The sequence below is a fragment of the Cavia porcellus genome, unplaced genomic scaffold, assembly GCF_034190915.1.
Source record: "Cavia porcellus strain 051 isolate PalLab524CR breed Dunkin Hartley unplaced genomic scaffold, mCavPor4.1 scaffold_5, whole genome shotgun sequence".
In the NCBI taxonomy this organism is placed as follows: Eukaryota; Metazoa; Chordata; class Mammalia; order Rodentia; family Caviidae; genus Cavia; species Cavia porcellus.
This window is the reverse complement of record NW_026947488.1, coordinates 76,198,256-76,213,398: the sequence shown is the minus strand read 5'-3', so window position 1 is coordinate 76,213,398 and position 15,143 is coordinate 76,198,256. Positions and strand designations below refer to the sequence as shown.

The window sequence follows — 15,143 nt, the reverse complement described above, 5'->3', positions numbered from 1 at the left end:
CTGAGAGATTCTGCAGTCACAAACATGACCTCAGGTGGCTGATGTGGCCGTAGCATGCCAACTCCTCATGGAATTATGTGAGCCTCTGCTGTATTTCCCCCCAAATAAGACCTAACTGGAAAATAAAACTTAACATGATTTTTCAGGATGTTCATAACATAAACCCTATCAAAATAACCCCAATTAAGATTATCAGGCAGATGGATGTATTTATTACATCTGTTGTAACACACAATGGACATAGTGAATTATAAAATGATAATATATAATTAAATGTGAATAAATGTTATTATGTTAATACATAAATGATACCTAAATAAGCACCTGGAAAGGTTACTACCTATCTAAACAGAGGAACTAGAGATTTACTACCAAATGACCAACCAGAGTACAGACACAATGTACAAATACCATGTTCACAGGCTACATGGACAAGAAGTGCTCATTTGAGGAGGGTTCTGTTGCTAGACATGAGAGATTGGGGCCTGTTATGGCTTGTCTCTAGATGCCCCCCAAAGCCTAATGCAGTTGGAAGGGAGGCTTTTCAGAGGTGGCTGGCTCTGGAGGGTGTGATACTGGGATCAAGGGTATGTGGTTAGTGAATCAGTCCACTGATTGTTTTGGCATAGTTCTGGCTAGAGTTAAGAGTGTGAGTGCTACACCCACCCTAGCACAGGTAACCTGCATAAAATATAAGGGAAAGAAAGAGCCCATTGTGCTTTCACCTGCCTGCTTGCTCCATACTATTTCTCCTCTGTGATGCCCCTCTGCCATGCTGCCCTGCCTTGGAGACAGCTGATAATGGACCGAAACTTCTACAGCTGTGAGTTAAATAAACCTTTCTTCCTTTAACTTTGAATGTCAGCTATTTTATGTCAGCAATGAGGAAAAGTTAAGGCCAATCGTTCTACAGGAAATGGAGTCACCAGAAATTCAGGATTTAGGGAGTTATGATGATGTTCCAGGTAACATAACTGTATTTGAATAAACATAGATTTTGTACATAAATAAAAGCACATTGTTGTACATGAAAAAAGTAAGACATCTCCTGAAAATAAGCCCTCTTGTGTCTTTTGAAGCAAAAACTGATATGAGACCTGGTCCTATTCTGGGGAGATATTTAATAATTCTATCTCCCCTGTTTGGTTCCCCACAGCACCTGAATTTCCCTCACAGCACAAATAGGATTCAGAGATCCAACATGAAGCTTCCCTTGAGAAGGGATTTTCATTGATTTCTGAAAGCTGATGGTTGCTTATGGTGACCTATACAGTAATGTCAAGACTTTTTCCAACCTAGCACTTATTGAAGCAGTTAATGGTATTCAAACACTTAAGAGCCTTTTCATAAACTTGAATGTATTAGCCTGGTCTCTTGCATGTAGCTACATCCTGTACATCCTCTACCCTCAAGGACTGTAGTGTCAGCAGTCATTTCTGCTAGTTTCTGCTTATGTCAAAGATTTGTTGTTGTTGTTACTGGGAACTGAACACAGGAGCTTGTGCTTGCCAGGCAGGCACTTATGCCACCGAGCTATATCTCTGGCCCTATGCCGAAGACTTGCACAGCTCCTGAGAGACCTGGTTGTACTCTAGTGAGTGGTAGCAGCCATGACCCTCAAAAGTGCACCCCACGCTTCCCAATCTTCACCAGCTCTTGAATGGAAGTGATGTCAATACTGAAACGAACATCTTAGCCAGGCGTGCTGGCTCACGCCTGTAATCCCAGCACTTGGGAAACTGAGGCAGGAAGATCATTGCAAATTCAAGACCAGCCTGGGCTACAAAGTGAGTTCAAGGCCAGCCCGAACTGCATAGCAAGACCCTGTCTCAAAAAGACAGGAAAAAAAAAAGGAAGAAAGAAAAAAAAAAAAGTACCAGTAAAATAAATTTTAAAAAATATAAATAAATAAATTTAAAAAACAAATATCTTACTGGCTCGTTCCTTCTAGTACAGCATCCCAGCACCTTGGAAATTCTCCACCAAGTATTCTGGGACCCCTCGGGGTCTCACAGGAGTCATCAGATAAGGTTGCCTAGCTCCTTTCACCTCTGCTGTCCCAATGGACACTCTCTAGTCTGCCCAGGCCCTTGCGCCAGCTGCTCTCAGAGTTGCTGGGCCTCAGTATGCACTTCATATCTCTCTCTCAAGGATGAAGAGGAGGAGCTATCACCCACATGTGAATTTTGTGGAAGCAGTCTCCAGGCATTTCTTTCTAGTGTGGATTCCATTTACTCTGAAACAGAAGTACATGTAAGTTCTAAAACAGGTTGGCTGAGGAAACAGTGTTATTTTTAACACTCCTCCTGTAGTATTTTGTCTTCTTTCCTATAAAATTTCATTCTTAAAACAGAAATACAATTCACAACCACAATGGCAAATCCATTCACATTCACATTCACATTCACTAGAATGATGCTAATTTTAAAAGACTGATAATAACAAGTGGCACATGCCCACAATCCCAGCACTTGGGAGACTGAGGCAAGACGATCATTGCAAATTCACGACCAGCCTGGGCTACAAAGTGAGTTCAAGGCAAAGATGTAAGGAAATTACAACTTACATTAGTTGTAATATGAGTTAAGGGGGAATAGAAAATGGTGAAAACTGCCAGGCAGTTCCTTAAAATGTTAAACATAGTCACCATATGACCTAGTTATTCCATTACTAAGGTTATACCTATGAAAATGGATAATATATGTCCACATAAAAACTTGCACACACAAGGGCTGGGGGTTTAGCTTAAAAAAAAAAAAAAAAAGCAAAGCAGCATGATTTTTTTTTTGGTACCAGGAATCAAAATCATGACCTCACACTTGCCGGGCAAGTGCTTGTGCCGGCTAAGCTAAATCCCCGACCCAGCAGCATGATTCTTAATAGATAAAAATAGTGACACCCAATTATCTATCTGCTGACAAATGAATAAAATGAGGTATAACCACACAATGACATATCATCAGCCAGAAAAGATGTCCTGAAGTGTGCCATGATATAGATGAGCCCTGAACACATGATGTTAAGTGAAAGAAGCCGATTATAAAGCATCACATGTGCGTGGTTCCATGGATATGAGCTGTTAAGAACAGGCAAATGGAGAGAAACAGAAAGTAGACTAACAGTTTCCTAAGCTGGGCGGAGGGGAAGTGACTGCTAATGGGTCATAGCTAACGCTGACTGCACCTGTGATAGCTGCACAGCTCTCAGTGTACTAAACTGGAAAAGGTAATTAAATTATACCTTTTAAATGAATGAATGACATAGTATGTGAATTACAGCTTAATATAGCTTCAGAGAGAAAAACAGAGCTACGGCAGACTGTTATACAAACCCTATTAGCTGTTTTGGTTTCTGTCTCCTCTAATCATCTTCATCTAGGGCTGATGAGATGAAAATGATGTCTTTGTGTTTTCAGACTTCCTGTTGTCCTCAGTTCCAAAATCTGATTGACTACATCTGTGAAGAAAAACAAAAAGTCAAAAGCGCAAAGCCTGAATTAATCAGTATTAAGCCTCATGAGGCCCATGGGAACGAAATTGATAGAATCAAGGCAAAAGAAAAAGCCCTGCGGAGGTAACGTTGAGCCTTAGATATTGGAGCTCAGATAGGCCAACATAATTGGAAATCACCAGTTCAAGCCCAGCCTGGGCAACTCAGTGACTCAAAAGTTTAAAAATGAAAAAGGGTTGGAGATATTTGTCAGTGTGAAGGCCCTGGATTTAATCCTCAATACTGGGTGGGGGAACCTTTTTTGTTATTTTGTTTTTCATTTTCTGAGATAGGTCTCCCTATGTCCCCTTTTTTTTTTCTTTTTAAGAGATAACTGAAAATTGGACAAAGCAAACACGAAAGCCTATTATACTTTCTGATGGGTGTCATGAGATTCAAAAGTTCCCAGAAAATAGAGTGAACTCATTGATTTTTTTTTTCTTTTTTATTGGTACCAGGGATCGAACTCACGACTGCCTACTTGCAAGGCAGGCACTTATGCCACTGAGCTAAATCCCCAGCCACTGACTTTTAGTAGAATCTGCTAATCCCAAATTATTGGGGAAATTCAAGATTCCTATTGTGGAGAAATTTACCCATTAAATAGCATAGATACCCACACACATGCTCTGATTAAAAGCCTGCTTTCATAACTAGTAACAGACTAAGATAACACGGAGCAGCATTTGAACAGTTGAAATTTGTAGTATACTGTTTAAGCTTCAACCACATTTCCGATTTCTGCACGATGTTTCTGATTTTGTAGAAAACAGGAGCGACAAATTGCCAGGCACTTTCCTACAGTACGAAGTGAACAGACAAATTTTCCTGCAGGTGAGTCCATCGACACTACCATCATAAACCAGTTGTACAACGTAAGAAAACTCGGGTGTTTGATAAAAGATGAAACTAGTGTATTTTAAAGTACTATTGAGGCCTGGGGATTTAGCTCAGTGGTATAAGCACCTACCTGGCAAGCATGAGGTCATGCGTTTGACCCCTGGTACCAAGAAAACAAAACAAAGTAATATTAAAAATTTTCATTTCTGAGTAACGTAGAATGTGTCAGTTAAAATGGCTCAAAAAATCTGATGTTTCAGCTGTCTGGCTTTTGGTGTTCTGAGTTTACATCTTACTGTTGTTATGGATTGAAGTACATTAGCAATATTTACAGAGCACTTTTAGACCAGCAGCCAGGAGCTTTCAAATTGACTGTCTCTTGTTTTATGAGGTGCATACTCCATTTTGTTTTGAAGCTTGAGTATGGAGTGTCTGTCAGAAATAAATCACATTACTTTCTTCACATATTGGCTGTGCCCATCCACTGGCCAATATAGCTGTAGCACTGATGAAGATTACTTACCCTTGATTTTAGAATGAGAAGTCCTGGATTTATAGCCTTGCTTTTCTCCTTATAGGCTATCTGATTCTGGATCAGTGACTTAATATTTCTGAGCATCAGGCTCTTTCTCTTTAGAGGAAGATATTTTTATATCGTCCTCAATGCTGTGTAATATTTCTTGATATTCAACTGTTTTGACTAAAACAAAAGGCTGAAAAATTGCGACTTTCTTTTCAAATAAAGCAGTATGTTTATTTTTTCTAACAAAAGTAGTTCCTGTCTAACTTAATAAAGGCCCTCATTTGACTTTCTTTAAAAAAAAAAAAGGCTTAGCCAGGTATGATGGTGCACACCTGTAATTCCAGTACCTGGGAGGCTGAGGCAGGAGGATTGATTCAAGTATGAGGCCTACCAGGCTACATAGTGGGTTCAAGGCCAGTCTGGACTATAATGTAAGACCCTATCTCAAAAATAAAATAAAATAAAATAAAAATCTAATAACTCAAAGCATTTGTAATGGGGCTTGAATTTTATTTTAGAAGATTGGCTTCATAAAATCTAAGATATTTCTGTGACCTTTTTCTTATTAGATGTAAAGAATTCGAGAACTATTTCTTATCAACTTGCGGTGGATATTCCAGAAAAAAAGCCATCTTGTAAAGAACCGTTCTATTTCCAACTAATAAAGAGTAACACCTCCATTGTTTGCTGTGATTCGATGAAAGCAGGTGGAAAGGTAGCTCGCTTGTAATTTTTTATTTGCTCTTTTACAAAAATCAGTTTTACCTGAAATTTCAAAAGCTCAACCACATTTAACTATTTGGCATTTCAATTTGTACTAGCCTTTGAAATAATGTCTTCCAGATGTTTAGGATAAAACCTTTTATCTTCACATATGATAGTTACACCTTAAAGAACATTTGGAACCCTTAGAAAATTAGAAAGAAGGGGAGGAAATCACCAAATATCTAAACCATTTTTCTGAAGATATTAATATTTTGATATATTGTAGACTTGCACCAGATGGTAGCACTATTCCATGTGTCTATTTAAATTTAAAAGAAGTACAATGTAAAATAGAATTCATCAGTCACATCAGGCACATGGTGAGCCCTGCACAGGCGTGTGTCACTTCTAGCTGTCTTGCTGTAGAGCAGATACAGAACACTCTTTTTGTCTCAAACATTCTATTAGGAAGCACAATCCTAGACCTTTTCCTTGCATCCTTGTGCTCATTTTTAACATCCTTATACTCATATTATATATACAATCTTCTCTTTCTAAACATACTCTTAAAATTGTATTTTCTATACTACATGTTACATTATTTTAATACCTATGTAATGTTTCTTATATTTTACTATTTCCAGGAGAAGACATAGATTGATGTCTAATACTGATTTTTTTCTATGCTAAATAGCATTGCTTTGAATAGCGTTGTGTGTGTTTGTATCTAAGTAAGTTTCTCAGAACAAATTCCCAGAAATTAAATTACTGAGACCAGTTTGTTTCTCCCGGGTGATGCAGAATCTCAGGGGTAGCAATAATCTTACTCAAGCACGTTTTCTCTCTACACCCCTCCTCCCCACTCAGGTATTGAAAATTGAACCCAGGGCCTTTGCACTGAGCTACATTCAAAACTCATTTTTTAAAAAAAATTTTTTGCGATGAGATCTAGCTAAATTTAACTTGTGATTTTCTTCCTTCTACCTCCGAGTATGCTGGAATTACAGGCTGTGCCTCCACATTCAGCTCAGACACGTTACTTTTTAAGTTCAGTTATCAGAACGTAGTGAAAAATAACAAAAACACAAGGAAGTTTAACACCATAACTGAAAACCTAGAGGAATAATATCTAATAGGAAATTGAAAGTAATCTAGCATGTTTATGGCAGCAAAAGATTAGCTTGAAAATATGTAAAGGAAATAGAAAAAATGTCATATTAGATTTGAAATGAAAAAATAAACATATAAAAATGAAAATTATAATTGAAATAAAAATCTAAAAGATAGTAATAAAAGTAGCTTAGACTCAACTAAAGAGAGAACTACAGCCTGGAAGAAACAGTTTTAAAATTTTTAAAAGATAAGGTACATGGAAGAGAGTATATGATGCAAAGGTCTAAAATATATTTATTCAAAATACATAAACAGTAGAGGAGCCGGACTTTAGCTCAGCAGCATAAGCGCCTGCCTGGCAAGCGGTCAGTCCTGAGTTCGATCCCCAGTACAAAAAAAAGAGTACAGGAAAGATGATCAGAGAGAGGTAATATTTTTTTTTTCTTTTTCTTTTTTTGGTACCAGGGATCAAAATCATGACTGCGGGCTTGCCAGGCAGGCACTTATGCCACTGAGCTAAATCCCCAGCCCCTACAGAGGTAATATTTAAAGAAATAAGGGATGCTAGTTTTCGGGATCTGATGAAAGAGATCAACCTACATATTTAAGAAGTCCAGCTACACAAATGATTCTTGAGGATGAGAGTTTAGGTTGGTGGTACAGGGCTGGCCTCACTGCAGGTCCTGGGTTTGATCCCCAGCAACACACATACACACACACATGTGCACACACACAGGTGCACTCACGCCAAGGATGTCATAGTGAAACTGTAGACAGCCAAAGACAAAAAAATAAAATTGTAAGAGCAGTAGTGGGGGAAAAAACTCACTGCACATTTGTTTATTTATTTATTTAATGCTTTTTTGAAATAGTGTTTCACTATGCAGTTCAGGCTAGCTTTGAACTCACTTTGTAGACCAGGCCGGCCTCCAACTTGCAGTGATCCTCCTGCCTCAGCCTCCCAAGTTGCCACCAGTTCACTCAACATTTAAAGGAGAACAATTAGACTAGCAGATGACCTCACAATAGCGATCAATAATAGAAGCTAGAAGGAAGTGGAATGATTTCCATATGGTAATGGAAAATAAATGGCAGTGCAGAATTCTACATCCAATTAGGATTTATTACAGGAAAGTGTGCCAACAAAAACAAAGCTATGCAGCTTTTCACTAATGGAATTCTAAAGAATGTTCTTTGCTAGCTGCATAGTCTGAGATTCAAGAAAAATGAAGAGCAAAGAAAGTGATATGATGCATAGATAAAACTCAAATGGCTGATAATGCAGGAACACCAGCTTGTGCAGTCTCAAAAGACAGAATAAAAAATTCAGTACAACAATAGGACAATTGTGAAGAGTGCTAGATGCGATTGTAGTTGTTTCTCAGTATCTGTGGGGGTTGGTCCGAGGCCCCTGTGGATGCTTAAGTCTCTTATTTTAAAAAATGATATAGAAAGGTTGGGTATCTCTTGGCATTTGGATTTTGAATTATTGTATTTGGAAACATTTGCATATATAATTAGATATGGGATGGGAACCATGTCAAACATGAAATTTATTTATGTTTCTTATACACATAACATGTGCTGTGTGACTAATTCATCACATAAGGTCAGGTGTGGTGTTGTTCACTTGTCCATCATGTTGATGCTCAGAGTTTCAAATTTTGGAGCATTTCAGACTGCAGACTAGATCAAGGATTTTCAACCTGTACTTGCACATAGCCTATGAATATCTTGCTGAATACTTTAGATCATGTCTAGATTATATCTAATACCTACTGCAGTGTAAATGCCATATAAATAGTTGTTTTAATGTATTGTTTAGTTAATAAGGATAAGAAAAATGTAGCTACAGTACAGATACAATTTAAAAAAAAATTTTCAAAATGAAATTGATTGAATCCAAGGATGAAGAACCCACAGATTCAGAGTCAATTATCGTGTCCTAAAGTCCTTGATTCAGGAGAAGGGAAAAAAATTAGCTTCAGGCTTTGATAAATTTTCCTTTTGTGTTATAAAGGCAGATGTCTTGCGCTCAGGGAAACTGATTTGGGGATGGCAATGTGCAATGTATGTACCATTGATGTCCCCTAATTGTTGTGTTTAGAATTTTTTTTCTCTTTGAAACAAAATTGATTTGAAAAAAATTTTTTCTTGTTGAAATTCCTAGACTGCTTGAAAAATAATAGAACAGAAGATAAAACTTTAAAACAAAAACAGGTGAAACAAAAGAAAAAAAAGAGAATTTTTTTTTTTAAATCTCCATTTTGCTCAGTGGCATAAGCGCCTGCCTGGCAAGTGCAAGGTCATGAATATGATCCCCAGTACCAAAAAAAAAAAAAAAAAAAAAAAAAAAAAAAATCTCCAAATGACAAAAAAAAAATGAGGGAAAAATAATAAAAGGATGAGCAGAAAGCATCAAGGGTTGGCATTAATTATATATAAATAAATGAATGTGCCAGTTAACAGACAAAACTATCAGAATGGATATTTTAAAATCTATAATAGATATAACACAAAAAGATTAACTACAAATACTACAAAGAGTAAATTTTAAATAAATAAAATTATATATCATGAAACACTAATACCTTTAATTAATATCAGATACTGACTGAGATGCATATTGTTTTATATGTTGACATAAAAAAGCAAGATATTAAAAATACACAATGGATAATTCTATTTATGTAAGGTATTTAAAGACAAACATTATAGGGTCTAGAAATGATAAGAGTACAAACAAAAGCAAAAGAGTTAATGTAAGATCCGATTACCAGCGGAAAGGAGGGGCCTGGATGAGGCTTCAGGAGGATCTGCATTGTTCCGTACCCCCCCACACACACACACACACAGTTATGCTGGTGTTTGCTTTTTCATTACTCATTATTCACTACCGAAACGGCATGCTTTAACGCTTGACTGATGAATTCCAGATTACATAATTTTTTTTGTCTTACTGAGACAGAGTCTCACTATGCAGTTCAGGCTGGCCCTGAGCTCACTTTGTAGCCCAGGCTGGTCTCGAACTCGCAACAATCCTCCTGCCTCAGCCTCCTGTCTGCTGAGATTATACATTTCATAGTTTTTAAATTGTGGGACAATATTTTTTTAAAAAGGGAAATATTTATGTGAAGCCTTAGCTTGTTTTCTTGTTTAGCCCTAGGAATAAATTTTTATATTCACTTCAGTACAATTCATAGAGTTAAACTGAATGTTCAGTTCATGCGAAACTCATTTCGACACCGAGATTTCCATGTAACACAGTTAAACTTGGAGACAGAGTAAAGAGCATCTTCCTACAGGTCTCCCTTACCATCCTGCACTCCGCTGGTGCTGTGCTCAGACGAACTTCAGGAGCGACCTTGAAGAGACATCAGCTGCTGTGGCTTATATAGGAATATTTTTTTCCTTTTTAAAGTCATCGTTTTACTGAAGTAAAATTTATGTATAGTAATAGTCACCATTTAAGTGTTTGGGTCTAAGAGTTCTGATCATCACTGCAATAAGGATGTTGAAAGAGGCAAGTAGAAAACATCAAGGATTGGCAGTAATTATTTAAGCTGTTACTGCACTGGGAAAAGCTTTTGTCTTCCTTTGTTTTTACAGTAATGTGTGCATAAAGTAAAGAATAAATATGTGAAGCCGATATGCAATATCCAAAGACATGTAATGTCAAAATTGCACCAGCAAGGATTTATCAATTACACTGCTGCGGCTGGACCTGCTGTCAGTGATCTCCCCACTCTGGGAGGTCGAGACAGGAAGATCCAAAGTTTAAACCCAACTTGGGTAATTTAACAAATTGCAAGATCTTGTCTCTAAGCGAGAAAAGGTTATACTTTAAGAGTTAGGAAGAATCTCTAGATGATTACTAAAGACATAGCACTTAGAGGAAGAAAATTGTCTTAATACCATCTTCCAACCAACTGATGCCCACTGTGGTATTCTGCTCATATAGTTAATGCTTTAGGTCTGAAAGCACTAACCGTAGATGTCCTGTTCCTTTCTTTAATGTAGATTGTGAGGAATGAGCTCTTTGAGAAGCATTACAAGAATGGAATCAAGTTTCTGACTTCATTTCCAGACGGGACAACACAAATATTGTATCCTTTCTTTCAGCAAGTTGTTTTTATTGGCTTTATTTGCTCAGAAAGAAAAAGATAGAAATAGTAAAAACCAAAAAATACAGATGAATAATTTCCTAAAATTCTACCCCTTAGAAAAACTGGTAAATTTTTAGTTGTAAGCATATACATAGTTCTTTTTTTTTTTTTTTTTTTTTTTTGTCTTTTTAAGTCAGGGTCTTGCTATGCAGTTCAGGCTGGCCTTGAGCTTACTCTGTAGCCGAGGCTGGTCTCGAATTCGCAACAATCCTCCTGCCTCAGCCTCCCGAGTGCTGGGACTACAGGCGTGAGCCACCACACCCAGCAGCATATACATAGTTCTTTTAAATCAATTCTTTGTAGTATTTTACAACTGGCTCCTTTATATTATGCACCTATAATAAATAATACTGTGATGCTGAGTGTGTTAGCACATGCCTGTAATCACAGCACTCGGGAGGCTGAAGCAAGAGAATCATTGTGAGTTCGAGACCAACCTGGGCTACAAAGTGAAATCAAGGTCACCCTGAACTGCACAGTGAGACCCTGTCCTCAAAAAGACAAAAAACTAAAAAAAATTTTTTTTGAATTAAAAATTTTTTAGACAATAAATAAGGTTATGAATATGTAATAAGCACCATTGTTATAACCACACAGTATTTCACCTACTTTCTATTACCAAACAAAGGTAGTACCACAATTTTTGTATTTTATACATCAGCTAAGAAGACGACTTTGTCCATAGTCTATCACATACTTATTTATTTCCTTGAATAAAATGCCTAGAAGTATCCCTGGTACCAAAAAACAAAATGCCTAGAAGTAACAAATTTGGATGTTTTAATGTCTTGATAGACTCCTCCAAATATGTACTAGTTTCCACATCCAATGGGTACCCTGTTGTTTTTAATAGCAAAATTCAATATTCATGTAATTGGAACACAGAGTTTATTGATCATTTGGAATTCTGCCTGATAGCCAGGACAATTGATATTTGAACACAAAGCTTCATAATATCTCTAGAAAGTTTTTTTTAATGGAGAGATTTTTTTTCATGAACTGATTCTCCATTTACAGAAAATAATCATTTGTAGTCATAGTTTCTTAAATGTTTAATCAAACCCAATAAACCAGAAAAATGGCTCTCATGACCAGAGGACGCATAATGAAGTTTACTCCTTGCCACTCTGTGAGAAAAAGCGTAGTTTGTTTTAATTGTACCAAATTTCAAAGAACTTACTGAACTTTCATTATTAGTTATACTTGATGCCCTGACATTAATTCTTAACTCTCTTGAAGGATGTGGTTGAGTTCCAAAATGACTCAGAGTGAATCTTGATTTATCTCTCAACTTTCTGATCAGCCCTGACATGGATCTAGTATTAACAGTGAATTATCCTCAATATATTTCTTTTTTTAATGCTATTGTAAATGTTTTGGATTTTTTAATTTCATTTTCATAATTTTCACTGCTCGTGCATAGAAATAAAATTTATTTTATAGCCTATAATCCTACTGAACTCATTGATCAGTTTTAATACTTTGTTTTGTGAATTCTTTAAGCTTTTTATGTATAAGAGCATATCATCTGCAAATTCAGTTTTACTTCTCTTTCCAATCTAGATACCGTTCGTTTTCTTTTCTTTCCTAAACTTCCATGGATAGAACTTCCAATCCAATATAGAATGTAAGTAGGGCGAGCAGACATCCTTGTCTCGCATTGATCTTAGGGGGAGAGCACTTAAGATTATAACACTAAGTACAGTTTTAGCTGTGGGGTTTTTGTAGGTTCCCTTGATCAGGTTGAGGCTGTTTCCTTCCTTGACTGAATGATTCCCTTGGAAGCATGGGGACATTTCTGTCTTTTGTGACCCATGTTTCAGCTCAGTGCACAATGACTGACTTTTGTCCCCTAGTGTCCAAGTCTCCCTGCTTGGGAGACTGGTGACTTAGCAGGATTGTATGATTCTTTTACAGAGGTTCCATCATGCCATGAGTCTTGGCTAACCACAGAGGGCAAAGACCAAAGTATTGGCTGTTTTTTTAGTCCAGTTATTTTGCTTATCTTTGGTCTGTAAGCCTCAGTTGTTGAACAACCAGCAGGTCAGCTGCACCTGTCTTGAAGGGAGAACAGTAGGCTTTAACTGCTATAATCCTATCAAATACTGGGCAGTTTGAATTATAAAACATGACTAGAAAGCAGGTACCTCTTTTATTTATCATAGTCAGCACTGTATTAGGAGTCAGTATCATATTTTATCTGTCCTGCAAGTGATGGACTACCTTCTGTTTTTTTTTTTTTTTTCTTAAGCTTTTGGAGACAGGGTCTATCTGGCCTCGAACACATGGCAGTCCTCTTGCCTCAGTCTCCCGAGTGCTGTGATTATCGACAGGTAACTGCCAGGCTTGGCCTATCATCTTGGTACTAGGGATTAAACCTATGACCTTGTGCCTTCCCAGGAAGGCGCTTGTGCCACTGGGAAGCTAAATCCCTGGCCTTTGGCCTACCATCTTAACATACTGCTTAGGCTGTCTTTTAGAGGTCACAGTTTTGTAGAATGCTAACTGATATTAGTACAGTTTTACAAGGAAATTTTAAAGTTAAGAGCAAACAACATTTTAGAATAACTATGATGATGAGAACCACTGGGTTCGTTTTATTTTCTCTAAAACTATCTTTAATTTTTAATTTTAGTATAAAATAACATTAATAAAAGGTTACCCTTATGTTTGAAGTCTGTAAGCCTTCTTACCAAGAAAAGGTGTTGAAGTATGTTGTCTTATTTTTTTCTTGTTGCTGAGACAAAATACCAGACAACTAAAATTAAGGAAGAAGAGATTTGTTTTGCTCACGGTTTGTGGAGGGTTCAGTCTGTAATTAGCTGGCTCCAAGGCCGGTTGGCATAGCTCAGGGCAGCAGTTCAAGATGGCAGAAGACAACAAAAGCAGCAAGAGCAAAAGGCGGGAGAGCAAGGCTCTTTTTTTCATAATTCTACACAGGCCACCCCTCCCACACAAGTGGGTCTCTGTTCCCTCGTCTTCCAAGTATTAGAATGTTTACAAAGTGTAAACCCTGACCCCCTGCTGAGTTACCTTGTTAAACTTCTAAACTCAAGTTGACACAATGTATCAACCATTACCTATGTCAAATGCTTTGTGCCAGTTGAGATAATTGTGGGTTTTGCTCTTTATTCTTTAAGTGTGGCAGACCACAGTGATTAATTTTCAAATATTAAACTTACCTTGCATTCCTAGGATAAATCCCATTTCGTCATAGTCCACAATCTTTTTAATGTATTTCTAGATTATTTTGCTATTACTTTATTGAAGAGTTTTATATCTCACAATTATATGTTGAGTGCCGTGAAAATTATAGGGTCCGTTTGTATGAACAGTAACCCCATTTTCAGAATGCTTTAGAATTTAAGTGAACTCTCATACATTAAATTTCTTCTCAGGATAGTCAAGGATCACTACAACAACTCATATGACCTTATCTGATCTCAGCTATCCATCCGGAAATCTAGCCATCATCCAGGTGCCCAACAAGGTAAATGGTTTTGTTTGCATTGTCCAGGAAGACACAGCCACCAACCCTGCCATCCTGGCAGTTCTAGATTCCTCTGGCCGAAGTTTCTGCTACCATCCCAATGGCAATGTCTGGTGAGCTTTTAAGTTTCTTCCATTGCCAATATAGTGTTTTTGGTTTTGTGGTCTTTTCATTTCTTTTCTTTTTCTATTTTGTGGTGCTGAGGATGGAAGCCTGGCCTCTCACATGCTACGCAAGCACTCTACCTCTGAGTTATGGATTAGCTTGTTATTTTCCTTAGAAATAAGAAAGGCTTTGAGGTTAGTGGTCTTTATATAGGAAGAGGGGCCAGAGATATGGCTCAGTGGCATAGTGCCTGCCTACAAGCTTGAGGTCATGAGTTTGACTCCCAATTAAAAAAAAAAATGTTCTTTGTATAGTAAGATTCAATTCAGATGTTTTTAGTGTATGCAATTCCATATGTTTCTCAATGGAAAAATCCTAAACAAATATAGTAAACAAAGCTCATCGTATTCTGTTTATAAACAATAAGAAATCTTAACTATACCATGTGGTCAATCTAGGGATTTGGAATACACACCCAGGCAGTCTCAGAAGCTGTGCCCTGATGGTGTCTTACTACTTCATTATGGAAATGATTTGTCAATGGACAGTTACTATACTTGTTGCTGATGACTGAGATGTATTCCTGATTGGTATGCATTCTGTAGCTACAACAAATATCAATAACATACAAAACGAACCTCCAAAGAAATAAAGATCCCTCTCAGGAGGATGAGGAAGGAGAATTGTGAGTTTAAGGCCAGACCAGGCTACA

At 37.3% G+C, this 15,143-nt stretch overlaps 1 protein-coding gene across 3 annotated transcripts in view; it reads left to right on the top strand.

Annotated features, from left to right (window-relative positions):
* The window catches only part of Erich6 (glutamate rich 6), a 44,359-nt gene that overhangs the window by 13,044 nt on the left and 16,172 nt on the right, over positions 1-15,143 (top strand). For 2 of the 3 annotated variants that reach the window (XM_003476556.5, XM_013159981.3), the window contains exons 7-12: positions 2,152-2,253; positions 3,416-3,573; positions 4,256-4,323; positions 5,422-5,567; positions 10,691-10,776; positions 14,284-14,439. In XM_003476556.5, the coding sequence (XP_003476604.3) occupies positions 2,152-2,253; positions 3,416-3,573; positions 4,256-4,323; positions 5,422-5,567; positions 10,691-10,776; positions 14,284-14,439 (716 nt within the window). The remainder of the gene's footprint in view (positions 1-2,151; positions 2,254-3,415; positions 3,574-4,255; positions 4,324-5,421; positions 5,568-10,690; positions 10,777-14,283; positions 14,440-15,143) is intronic. The other variant, XM_023560073.2, reaches the window with a different exon arrangement.